The sequence below is a fragment of the Apodemus sylvaticus genome, chromosome 5 (genome assembly GCF_947179515.1).
Source record: "Apodemus sylvaticus chromosome 5, mApoSyl1.1, whole genome shotgun sequence".
Lineage (NCBI taxonomy): Eukaryota > Metazoa > Chordata > Mammalia > Rodentia > Muridae > Apodemus > Apodemus sylvaticus.
In genome coordinates, this window is record NC_067476.1 from 23,298,815 (window position 1) to 23,312,126 (window position 13,312).

The window sequence follows — 13,312 nt, forward strand, 5'->3', positions numbered from 1 at the left end:
ACTACATTACAAAGGTATGTGTCTTAGTTACTTGTCAGTGTGACCAAAGCTTGCAAAGAATCAACTTAAAGAAGGAAAGATTTTGGATCATGGTTTGAGATTATAGTCTACCAGGGTAGGGAATTTTTGATAGTGATTGTTGCTCTCTGCTCCTGGACTGTTTCATATCTGAGGAGATTAGGAAACAAAGACACAGGGGTGGCCTAAAAAAGTCAACACCCCCCCACACACACACTTGCCCACTTCCTTGAGCTAGGCTCCACCTTTTAAAGGAACTTGACCTCCCAAAACAGGGCCATCAATTACTGAACATGTTCCAGTAGAGGGACTTGAAGATGACATGTTAATCTCTAGAATAAGTTGATATATACAGAAGAATTTTACCTGATAATATTAGGAAAAAAATCACACACACACACACACACACACAATCCACAATCACCAACATACAATTAAGAAATTATTATGTCTCTTTGCAATTTCAGGGGAGCCTACGGTCATGATGTAGGGAAACGCCCTTGGATTACAGGGGATGAGACCATTGTAAGTCTTATGAAGGACATTGTAGGTAAGTACAAAAAACAGTGAATGCTTTTTCAAAAGAACTGTGAAGCTATAGATTAGCTATAAAAGTAATAGGTCTTATTGACTAACAATCTGATTTCAAAGTTAATCCATAATAACATAATATTATTATTATCCAAAGATTTTTATGTGGATATATATGGTATAAAAATAATTTTAGTTCCTTCAATTATTTGTTTACTTAATTCTCTATTTTGTGATACTGGGGATGAGCCCCAGTCCCTCCCTCCAAATAGGTGAATGTGCTCCACTAAATTGTACGCAGGTTGCTAGGTAACTCCTTGTTTTTAATTAAATCTTCCTCTATAATCCAGGCTACTCAGAACACTTGCCTTGGTCTCCTAAGTTTAGGGATTATAGCCATGTTCACCTTTTTATATACCTTTAAATCCCTACTTATCACCTTCTATGAGAAAAAGTGCCTTTCATTCATTTTAATCAAACTTTTAGAAAATATAAATGAATAATCTAATACCATTACATGATAAACATTAATTTTCATTGATATGCTTAGCATAAGGCTAACATATCTAAATTGTTTCAATTTAAATCTTGGTATCTTGGTGGTCTATTTAAATTAAGAGGGATTTTGGTAAAGGGACCAAGGATAAGGCACGGGGACGCTGAGTTTAGGGCCAACAAAACTGCATAGTGCACCTCCATCCTAAACTTGACTAACTAAAAAATAAATGAACAATGTTTAAGTATTTTAAGTGTGTGTGTGTGTGTGTGTGTGTGTGTGGTGTGTGTGTTTGGTAGAATGAGAATGGTCCCCATAAACTCATCTATTTGAATGTTTGGTTCCTAGCTAGTGGAGTGATTAGGAAAGAGTAGGAGGTATGGTCTATTAGAGGACTTTAGAAGAGGTGTGTCACTGGGGGAAAGCTTTGAGGTTTTGAGGCCCCCTCTCTTTAAATCCTTCCTGCCAATCAGAATGTAAATTTTCTGTTGCTGCCTCAGCACCATGCCTACATGCCACCATGATCATTTTCACAATGATTGTTGCTCTACCTGCCTTTACCTGGAACTTTGGCAAACCCTCGGGCCCCTCCTGCCTTTGCTTTGGTTCCACCAGATTTAACTCTGGGATCAGCTGCTGCCAGTCCTAACCTGGGACCCTTGAATTCACAGACAAATCACACACACACATACACACACACACACACACACACACACACACACAGACACACACAGCTTGTCACTTTAAGGTTTGCCTTCAGTGGTTTAATTGCTGGGCACAGATAACAGCTTCCTTGAGAAGGGTGCCCTTACCAATTTATTATCTCTGTATCTTCTGCCCTAAATTTAGTAGCTTGTTCCCCTTACAATGATCACTCACTGTCTGAAACTGTAAGCAAGCCCCAAATTCATTCCTTTCTTTTATAAGTTGCCTTAGTGTGGTATTTCATCACAGGACTAAATCTCTGTCTCTCTCTGTGTCTCTGTCTCTGTCTCTCTCTGTCTCTCTGTGTCTCTGTCTCTGTCTCTCTGTCTCTGTCTCTTTCTCTGTCTCTCTCTCTGTCTCTGTCTCTCTCTCTCTCTCTCTCTCTCTCTCTCTCTCTCTCTCTCTCTCATGTGTATGTGAGTGTGTGTGTGTGTGTGTTTGTGTGTGTGTGTAAATAAGTCGAGGTGCCTGTAAAGGCCAGAACAGGCCTTTGAATCCCCTAGAATTGGAGTTCTGGGTAGTTGTGAGCCATCCAACTTGGGTGCTGGGAATGCATCTTAGGTACTTTGTAATAGCAATATGGTGCAAACATTCGTCCCTTTAACTTTAATTGTAAGAAGTCTGCTGTTAATTTGTGGCATACTGAGCTTCCTAAATTAAATTTTGTATCCCATTGATAGAATTAATGATCTTTTAAATAATAAATTATATAATTGGCTTGAATACTCAGCATTGACTGCAATTTTATGTGAAATTTAGAGTATATTATACTTTTTAAATTTTTGTATGCTAAATAAAAATATTTAATGTATTTTAGAAGGAAATTTCTAGCTTCCAAATATTTTCTAAAATCTCACCCCCTTGTCAAAAATCATAAAACTATCTTATATTTGTCTCATTCGATTCTGCGAAAAACACTAGAAGATTTCATCTACATGGACAGGCAGAATTAGAGTAAAGAAGTAAGACTTGCACTCAGAAAGGCTATGGCACACCATTAAGATATTAGGAATGGAATTTTTATTCAAAAATAATTCCTAATCCTTTACTGAAAATCCCAAGGCCGTAGTGAGAAATAAATGAGGAAACAAAAGGATTTCTGGCTATATCCCGACTACAAAACAAAACTCAGTATGCACACAACCACTAAAACACAAGGAAGCCCACAACGCATCACTGTGACTTGGGCTACCACAGAAACTAAGGTTTTAGTTGACTGAGTACCAGACATGTTCATGGAAATATATAATATCTGAACTCTCACTCGGAAATTATCTAAGGCATTAGAAAAGATATGCAAACTCTCAATAGATAAAATAGAAAGCCAAAATAAATGAAGGAGTTTCATAAAGACACTTGTTAATTGCTTTTGTATAAATAAATAAAAACAAATATGTGATAAACCAAATTTTAGTCTAATAATGGAAAAATGGACAAATGGCAACCCTCACATTACTCCGGGAATTATCCTTCAAAGGTTTGGAAATTCCCAAGTCAGTAACATGGGGAGTATTATGAAGATAGAAATACAAGAGAGAGCTAGTGGAAGGCTGTATACATAGTATCCAAATGACCAGTCCATCTTACCCTGCATATGATGACCTCCAGCCTGCTCCAGGCTCCTCTTCTGTCAGAGTGCCAGAGAAGACTGAGGGTTGGAAGCAGGGGAAACGTGGCCCAGGAAAAGGAACAGCATGCATATCAGTCATTCCAGGCTGCCGTAACAAAGACTGGGGTGCTTTAAAAAGACCTGCATTTTCTCTGTGAGGTCAACGGTTAAAGTTCTAAATGCTAGCAGGCTCTCTTCCTGGCTTTCAAAAACCAATTTTACATTTTTACCCACTGGTGTTAAGACCTTAGCCCCATGACCCCAATCATTAGTTAACACAGGGGATGAGGACTTCAGCATATGGCCTTGAGAAGACACACTTAATTCATAACATATAAATGTAAGTATGCTCTTAGTGGCAGTTAGAACTCACCTGGAGACTGTGTGCTTGAAATGTAAAGGTTCAAACAGGGGACTATTCCCTCCGCACCAAACAGCTTATTGGGATCACCTTACCGTCAATGATATCACTTGCTTAATGATTATCTTTTATATTGTAAACTACATTACAAAATTTTAAATTCTGAATCAAAAAAATTGCAAGCAAAAGTAACATTAATTTCCAATTTTATTGAGTTCCTACTGTGCAAATTTCTATTGGTTTAATGAGACCATATTATGGGATCTGAATATTTAGCACATACTAAAAATACCACCCCTTCTGAAAGATGACAAGAATGATATAAGCAAATGTGCCTCCACAGACTAAAAGTACAGCTGCTATCAAAGAGTTCAGGAATGTGCAATCGCCACTTCTGGGAAGCACAGGAAAGGCTCAGAGAATGAGATCTGCATTAAGAGACTTCATAAGAAGCAGTAGGCTGTGTGGGCTACCTGGGTTTTGGAACACAATAACCAAGGGTACCAAAGAGCATCCAAGCTCAGCATCCCCTGATCTCTTGGAGGTTCCCTAGGAATAGCACCTTTGACACAGCTGTCAGAAATCCCAGTGCATCATAAAAGAGGGAACTCAAAAAGAAATAATCTGCATTGTAAGTGGTGGTGAATGAATGGTTGTTGCATAGAACAGTCGTGAAGTTTCAGTTTTTGAATACTATTTGTATTTGTTTAAATTACTAACATAATAATTGAAAACCTGGGAATTTGTGTGTCTATTAATTCATCATGAGAATATATGTCTCCTTAGCAGTACATTGTGTGTGTGTGTGTGTGTGTGTGTGTGTCTACGAGGTTTTTCTTTAGAAAGTAACTACATTCTAACCCTGTTATTTTGTGTTCAGTATTTATCGTCTTCAAACGGGGAGTTAGTCTATTTATATACAGGCCAGGGAAGTCATAATATGATATCACTTAGTGAGATTTATTTATAAAGCCAATAAACTTTACATAATTTTACCTTGACTATTTAAAAGTTTATAGGGCTATTGCAACTCATTAAATGTACGAGTGTTTTGTTGCTCAATAAATACAAGCATGTCACATAAAGGTAAAAAAATATTAAAAGCTGTCACCTTCCACTGCTATTAATAAGGAGAATAAAAAGGACTAGGTAGTCAATTTGTTTGTAAAAGAAAAAAAGGCCTGAAGATTTTTAAATTTGAAGATGCTACATTAACTGACCTTTGCTTTGTTAAATGTTATCTAGTTAACATATATTATACAGTGTCATGTGATTCACATTCTGATGTGCCTCTAACACTGGAAACCAGTTCTGACATTGAACTATGTTAACAATCATTTGATTAAATTCTGACACCCTCTTCTAAGAGTTAGACACACTTTCCAAATTCTGTCTGGCTTATTTTAAAGAACAAAACCGATTACAGTAGTCAGGAAGCTTAGGGCCATGTGAGAGGCCCCATAGACCCTTTCATGCTAAGAACATGTATACATGCTCTTAGCCCTTGAGTCAGCTTTCCAACTCAACCTGTGAGCTGGGTTCTCTGAAGCTCACTGTCTTGCCCATGCCTAAATAGTAGATAGGTGAGATGACAAGTTCCAACCATCTGGTCACATGGTCTCTTTTCTGATTTCACCTATGTCACACCTTGTTAGGGATGACAGACCTCTTTATCATTAGCAGGAGCGATGAGTTTGAGGTGTTTTGTATAAAATGTTTGGAGTAAAGAGCCAAACATATGAGAAATTTCTTCCTTTCTTAGAACCTTTTCATTTGAATTTTGTATTAATTAATTTAGAAATGTTTCAGTTCCCAATGTAAAAAAGCATATAAAAGATATTTATTCTTGAAATATTTAAAAATCTACTTTGTATGCATAAAACTCAATAAAAATATGTAAGTAATTTCCCAAAGTTTCAAATCATACATTAAAAACATGATTATCAACTTAAATATATGGATTTGTGCTATACATCATAATTTGCCCAGTGAAATATCTCTTAAGTTGTTTATTATTTAAAAATATAAACACAATTTTCATAAAAGTGAATTTTAAGCCATATTCTCAAAGATTATTTTTATGATTTAAATAAATACCATACCCTTAATTACTTCTAAAATTGTATGTAATAGGAAAATTTTTATTCCTTAATATAAAAAAATTCAGTGCTTATATTAGTAGAAATAGTTATTTTTATCTTTTTAAATTTTGTGTGAAAGCACAAAACTTTGTAAGACTGTTGGTTTTATTTTTACTTTAGAATTAGGTAGCATTACCCTTAAGTAGATGTTGTATGACATTAACAAATGTCTACTCATGCTCAATAAGGGAATGTACAAAAAGAAAAAAGTCTAATTTGATGACTTAATGAGTATTTTGGTATAATTTACAGCAGTATGAGTGACACCAAGGCAGTTGTATTATAGATAACACACCACAGCAGGGGCAATGCTTCCCAAACTCTGGAGCTGAAACCTTGGAGCTATTTGCACAATTTGCAGGCAGCTCAACAGGTTGAAATGTATGCCCTTCTTAGTAATTCTTACAGTCTATTAATTTTGGGGTAAGAAAGGTTTTGTGAATCTGGTAAGTTTTAGGGACTTTCTGAGACTTATGAGTTGTCTCATTTAGCCTTGGCAAATTTGCCTTTAGAATTTCCTAAGTTTCAAGAAGCATCCCTCATAGATGGAATGTGTGAAATCAGAGGAAATTATTACAGGAACTTGGGATCTTAACTTAATGACAAGAGTGAAGATATAGCAAGATAAAGGCCCTGGATTCAGTTACTAGCATCAGAGACAGACAAGAGAAGTTGCTATGAATTAACTACAGGAGTTTTGTTTTTATCAAAAATAAAATAAAAGCCTAACAAAAACAACAAGCGAGACAGAAATGGGAGATAGACTAGATTTATTTCAGGAAATGTTATTGTGATAATTAAACACAACCTGTTTGGAAATCTGGCTGTCTCTCAGATCCTAACTACTTCTTCTTTTTCTTCTTCTTCTTCTTTTTCTTCTTCTTCTTCTTCTTCTTCTTCTTCTTCTTCTTCTTCTTCTTCTTCTTCTTCTTCTTCTTCTTCTTCTCCTCCTCCTCCCCCTCCTCCCCCTCCTCCTCCTCTTCCTCCTCTTCTTCTTCCTCCTCCTCCTCCTCTCTCTCTTTCTCTCTCATTGTGTGTGTGTGTGTGTATGTGTGTGTGTGTGTGTATTTCCTCAGATGGAACCCATGACCTTGCATAAGATATGAGCACTCTATCATTGAGCCATGCTTGCAGCTCTATTACAGCTTTTATTATTCTTCTTTACATTGTACCATAAGGAACATAAACTGGTTCCAAATGATATGACTTAAATATCATTAAACAATTAAAATAACAGTGAAGTATAAAAAGTTAGTTTTCGTTAATTGTTAAGCTATCTACATATGTCATGAGCAGACAAACATGTCTTATTCTAGCCATTGTTAGATTGTCTAGTTACTTGAAAGCATAGTCTTTAGTTTAGCATAAGAATCTTTAAAAAAGAATTACAATAGGGCAGTGATAGCTCTAGAATCAACAGGAAGAGAAAGAGACAGTGAACAGCTATATTTATTCAGACATAAAAGGATTTCAATTTTGAGTATAAAGAAAAACCATTAATAAAGCATCCTTCTTTTAGATTTATTTATTTTATATATGTGAGTACACTGTACACTGTAGCTGTTTTCAGACACATCAGAAGGGGACAGCTGATCTCATTACAGATGGTTGTAAGCCACCATGTGTTTGCTGGGAATTGAACTCAGTATGCTTGGAAGATCAATCAGTGCTTTTAAACACTGAGCTATCTCTCTAGCCCTTTAATAAAACATCTTATATATAGCCAACAATTCTACAACACACGGAACTTGGAGTAACTTTCCTTTATAATTAATGTCATCAAGATGCTACAAATAGATGTGTTAGAGAATATTATTAGGATTATTATTAATTCTACTTTCCTTGGATACTTAAAATCACCAAGGGTTATATGCATGCATTTGAGCTTATAAAAATGTAATATGAACCCCAAATAATATGTAATATTTGCCCTATGAAAGTTGTGGTTGACCACAAGAGGGGCAATGATCCCCAGGTGATCTACTTCAACTATTCTAGAGACTTCTTCATGCACTGACCCTCACAAGGGGCCATAGAAATTTGCAACTATAAAAATTCCTTAGGGCTTTGCCTAATTACAGTCCTGACATCAAATGCACGGTAGTATTTGCATCTGCTTAATGAAGTAGAAAGAAGAAGATATGACGGTCCAAGTGGACTCTTTTACCAGACGGTGAACAGCTTGGGGACTTTCTTTTCTCAGCTTGCAAAACTTTGAAATTATATTGGCATGAAAGAGACAAAGAAGGAAATCAGTTATGAAACTATGCCTCCCTTTATCAGGAATGTCTTATAAATAGTATTTTCAAATGTAATTCTGAGCAATAATTTTCCTTATTCGTAAGACTTTGGGTCAGTTCTATTTCAGTATCAGTTTCCATACTGATATAGTGAAGGGTTTAGTTTGTGGAACTAAACCCTTCACTAAATCAGATTTATAGTGATTTAGTTTGCATAATAGATTCTTCATCTATTTGCTAAGAAGGCTTTGTGAAATAATACAAGTTGTAGATTTCAAAGTGTCGGTGCACTTCCTCGCCAGAGTCTGTAATGATTGTACGGCTTTCTCACTTTAGACTTCCAGATGCGGCCATGTAAACATTTCTGAAAATTAAAAATTTTTGCCTCATGGCAATGGCTTCATAAATGTTATCTTGCCAGGCAAGAATGCAGTGCTTGCATTTAGATGCAAAGAATAAACATGCAGAAAACATCCACCTCAGATGAAGTAACTCCAACTATGACATTTATCAAAGGAAATCACAGGTGGTCCCCTAAGGGGAAGAGCCTTGCAAGTCTTAAACTTTCAGGAAGCTTTGAAAAAAGCTGCACTCTGAATAATATTAGGTCATGATGCTTCCTCATTAATTCAAAGAAGGCTCTTAGGACAAGAAAGGGAACAAGGAGAGGCTACTTGAAAGAGATTCATTTAACTTAAATAATTTATCTCTTAGAGAACATTGAAATGTTGTAAAACAATTTTGTATTCAGAAGTACAGCTTGAACCCATGAGGTCAATTAGGTAAACTTTTCTTTGAAAACAAACTATAAAAATCGGTTTAGTTTGCATTCCTCTGATGTTAATAATAAATTGCTCTTAAGTGCCTTTAGTTATATTCACAGTAAACATTTCTGGTAGTGTTTTAGGACTTTATACTAGCATCCCTCCTGCACATACCTGGATATGCACATTTGCATCTTAAATAAATGGACCCTGTCTTTGGAACAGTCTCAGTAGTAGGTTAGGATGGCATTTGGTGAAGTGCTCTGGTGGATTTCATTTGCAGTCGTCAAAGTTGGGATAATGGTGTGGGGATAAATAGTCACTTAAACTAGTGAAAGACTATTGACCAAGAATTGGCTCAAGAATGAACAAGGCCTTGAATGTGAGGGAGAAATGCCATGAGATTAACTCAGACCAGTGTGCCTGGGCAGCACACGTTTGCAGCATCAGAACTTGCCCATGCCAGGAACATTTTAGTCCCTCTAAAATGAATTGGGTATCATGTGACAGACCATAATTCATCAGAATATGGTACCTTTAATATTTATGCAATGCTTAAGCAAAAACAATTATTGTTTTTAAATGTTTTCTTTCACTAATTCTACTTTCTTAGTGTACCTTTTTTGTTCTTTCTGTTTCTTCTTTTACTTTCTTCATCAAAACTTCTTAATAATTGGCTTTTACAATAAATATTGGAAAATAAGAATGAATCAATCATATAACCAAAGTACCATAGAACAGAGGGTTTTTTTTCCTTTTTTTTTATTATTCGATATATTTTTTATTTACATTTCAAATGATTTCCCCTTTTATAGACCCCCACTCTCCGAAAGTCCCGTAAGCCCCCTTCTCTCCCTCTGTCCTCCCACCCACCCCTTCCCACTTCCCCGTTCTGGTTTTGCCCTATACTGCTTCACTGAGTATTTCCAGAACAAGGGGCCACTCCTCCTTTCTTCTTGTACCTCATTTGATGTGTGGATTATGTTTTGGGTATTCCAGTTTTCTAGGTTAATATCCACTTATTAGTGAGTGCATACCATGATTCACCTTTTGAGTCTGGGTTACCTCACTTAGTATGATGTTCTCTAGCTCCATCCATTTGCCTAAGAATTTCATGAATTCATTGTTTCTAATGGCTGAATAGTACTCCATTGTGTAGATATACCACATTTTTTGCATCCACTCTTCTGTTGAGGGATACCTTGGTTCTTTCCAGCATCTGGCAATTATAAATAGGGCTGCTATGAACATAGTAGAGCATGTATCCTTATTACATGGTGGGGAATCATCTGGGTATATGCCCAGGAGTGGTATAGCAGGATCTTCTGGAAGTGAGGTGCCCAGTTTTCGGAGGAACCGCCAGACTGATTTCCAGAGAGGTTGTACCAATTTGCAACCCCACCGGCAGTGGAGGAGTGTTCCTTTCTCCACATCCTCTCCAACACCTGCTGTCTCCTGAATTTTTAATCTTAGCCATTCTAACTGGTGTAAGATGAAATCTCAGGGTTGTTTTGATTTGCATTTCCCTGATTACTAATGAAGTTGAGCATTTTTTAAGATATTTCTCTGCCATCCGAAGTTCTTCAGGTGAGAATTCTTTGTTTAACTCTGTACCCCATTTTTTAATAGGGTTGTTTGGTTTTCTGGAGTCTAACTTCTTGAAGAACAGAGTTTTATTTCAGAAGGATCAGTAAAAAATTATGCTGCAGTATAGAGAAACAACTAGAACAATATTGATAACATTCATTTTAATGCCATATTTTCAAAGGTATTTTTGTGTAGGAGAAGGCATATATCATTCATCCCATGTGATGCAAGCTTTTCATGTCCATTTACTATGTCTAGAGATGTAGAAACAAAATGTTTTTCTGGCCCCTAGATTTCAGACCTTCTCCTCTTTAAAATGACCAGAGAGATCTTTTAACACTCACAACTTCTTCAGGAATTGTACAACAAATAAAGAAGTCCATTTAGCAAAACAAGTTGCTTTTGGCCAAAGAAGAATACAGGCTTCTCCTTGAATGACTATGTTAATATATGAATTAATCAGTTAAACACTCATTTCCAATGACCTTGCTCCAAACAAACCTACCCTGGAATTTTATCAAACTTATTATTCCATTGACTTCTCTGTTTCTAAAGGGAACTCACAGGTAGGCTTCTGAGTAAACAATGTGAGGCCACTGTATTTTCCTGAACATTATGTATTTTCTCTAATGGCTATTTGAACTTTGTGATAGATATTTTCCTCGGTGTTGGTGAGAAAAATAGCTCTAGATTGGTTTGTTTGTTTTTTAAAGAAACGTCTGGAAGGTTGAGCCACAGAAGTTGAGAGAACTTCTGAGTTGTTAAGTCACAAGAGTAGGCTGTCTTCCACCTAGTTCCAATTCTCAAACACTGGCCAGCAGGTCCAATGGTCAGTTCTTCATGTGTTTTCATCAGACAGTGCACATTTATATTGTCTTTTTCTTCCTGCCTATGAGTAAATCATGAAGGTATTTAAGCTCTGGTATTTTGCCATGCAGCTCTTTTGTCCTAATAACCATGACCAATCTCACTGTGATAACAGTGAAATACGTTTGACAGAGTTGACTTCTGTTACTACAGTAAACCTTGACTTGACTTCAGAAAGAGCCAACTTTAAAGATATGATTAACCCTGATTCATTTTAAACATACCCACACACAAAAAGTACCCTTTGAAGATTTCACAAACTGATAATAGGATAAATTAGTCTGAGTTTACAGGTCCTAGAAATGATTATTATTTTGGCTTTGTTATTCATAGCATAAAATGTAGAATACAATTCTTTATCTTTGTTGACATGTTTGTAAGTTTAGGTATCATTTGGTAAATCGGTCTGGTAGGGGCACCTCAATTCTTCACAATGACTCGTCAATATGCCTTTATCTCTAAAATCATTGATATGATTGAATAAAGCTCCATCCTCTTTTCCCAACTATATTCCAACCACCAAGAAAAACCTCAAGCAAGATGTATTTTTTGATGATTATTTTACAGGAGCCCATGAGAAAGAAATAGCTCTAATGAATGCTTTGACTGTTAATTTACATCTCCTGCTGGTAAGGTTCCTTTCCCATCTGTGTTTTGAGTTTTCTCATTTGCATAATCTGTATGTTCCTTCCTCAAATTCAGAAGCCTCTGGTGGGTTACTTATTCAAAGATCGCATGCGAGGTTATTTATTTTCACCAAGAAATGATAGACGATAATCTTTGGTTCCTTCTTAAACATGAAAGAGTTGCCTCTTCCATGGAAAAATAGCACAGGTTAAGAACCTTTGGGGTTTTCTCATGCACGGGGAAAAAAGATGAAGTAAATATAACAGTTTGATGAAAACACTCTAGAGTATCTTTTTGAATCATGCCTAAAAGTTCATGCATCCTTAGTTTTGACTCCTAGCTAAGTTATTTAGTGTCTCTGAGAATTAGTTTTTCCCTTGGTAACAATGAGGACAACAATATCTTTCTTATAGGTGCACAGAATTCAATTAGGGAATACGTGGAAATTAATTTAGCACCATGGCCAATGATAAACACCCTGTTGACAGGTGTGGTCATCTGTATTATAAGCAGGGCCAAGCTTATTGGCCAGGGACTAAATGGAGAAATGAAATGGCAAGTGCATAAGTAGTCTACATCTGGCTGGTACCTCTAAAATGGATAGGAGTTTCATGACAGGACCAAAAAGTATTTACCTGGACCTAAACCAAAATGCATAAAGCAAACAACCACATGAGAGATAGGCCATAAAGGGAACCAAATTGGCAATGTAAGATACGTAAATAAGACATGGATAGAGCAAGCTACTTCAGTTCCACTCTAGAGAAATTACTTTTAAATGCTTAAGAAGATAAATTTTCAATTAGAATTCAGATAAAGCTTTGGAATTTGGTTTTATCTGCTTCACAGTTTCCTCTGAGTTTGTTTTCCATTGATAAACATAATGAACCAATATCTCCGCCCTCTTCATAATGCACTGGAAGCTAGGTTAATTGAAAAGGTAGCCCTGTCAGATATCTAATATGGTTAATTAATGAATGTCTTCAATAATACTTCGCAATGACTCTGCTTCCTTGTAGTTATCATTCTTTAAGCCTACGTCAAAGCGGCACAAAATTCTTCTAGAAGCCAAAGCCTTCCCTTCTGATCATGTAAGGATTTCTTCAAATTATATTTATGTTATTTCTACTCTTCCTAGAGGGGTATATCCTTTCTCTGACTTGAATGTTTATTTGCTAGTCATTTCCAAGCAAGCTGACTAAAAAAAGATCTGTCAAGTGCTTTTGATTTAAGTATTTTTTTCTAGATAGTAGATTTATTTCTTTTGTTCAAGTAAAACATGTGTTCATGAGGAAAGGGCTGAATGGAGACATTGATTTATTAGTCTTTTTAAAATTATTGAGCAAATCGTTGCCTAAATCAAGAG

At 36.1% G+C, this 13,312-nt stretch overlaps 1 protein-coding gene across 2 annotated transcripts in view; it reads left to right on the plus strand.

Moving 5' to 3' along the window:
- Kynu (kynureninase) overlaps positions 1 to 13,312 on the plus strand; it is a 141,147-nt gene that overhangs the window by 41,964 nt on the left and 85,871 nt on the right. For both annotated transcript variants that reach the window (XM_052182434.1, XM_052182435.1), the window contains 3 exons: positions 486 to 568; positions 11,887 to 11,948; positions 12,966 to 13,037. In XM_052182434.1, coding sequence (XP_052038394.1) covers positions 486 to 568; positions 11,887 to 11,948; positions 12,966 to 13,037 — 217 coding nt within the window. The remainder of the gene's footprint in view (positions 1 to 485; positions 569 to 11,886; positions 11,949 to 12,965; positions 13,038 to 13,312) is intronic.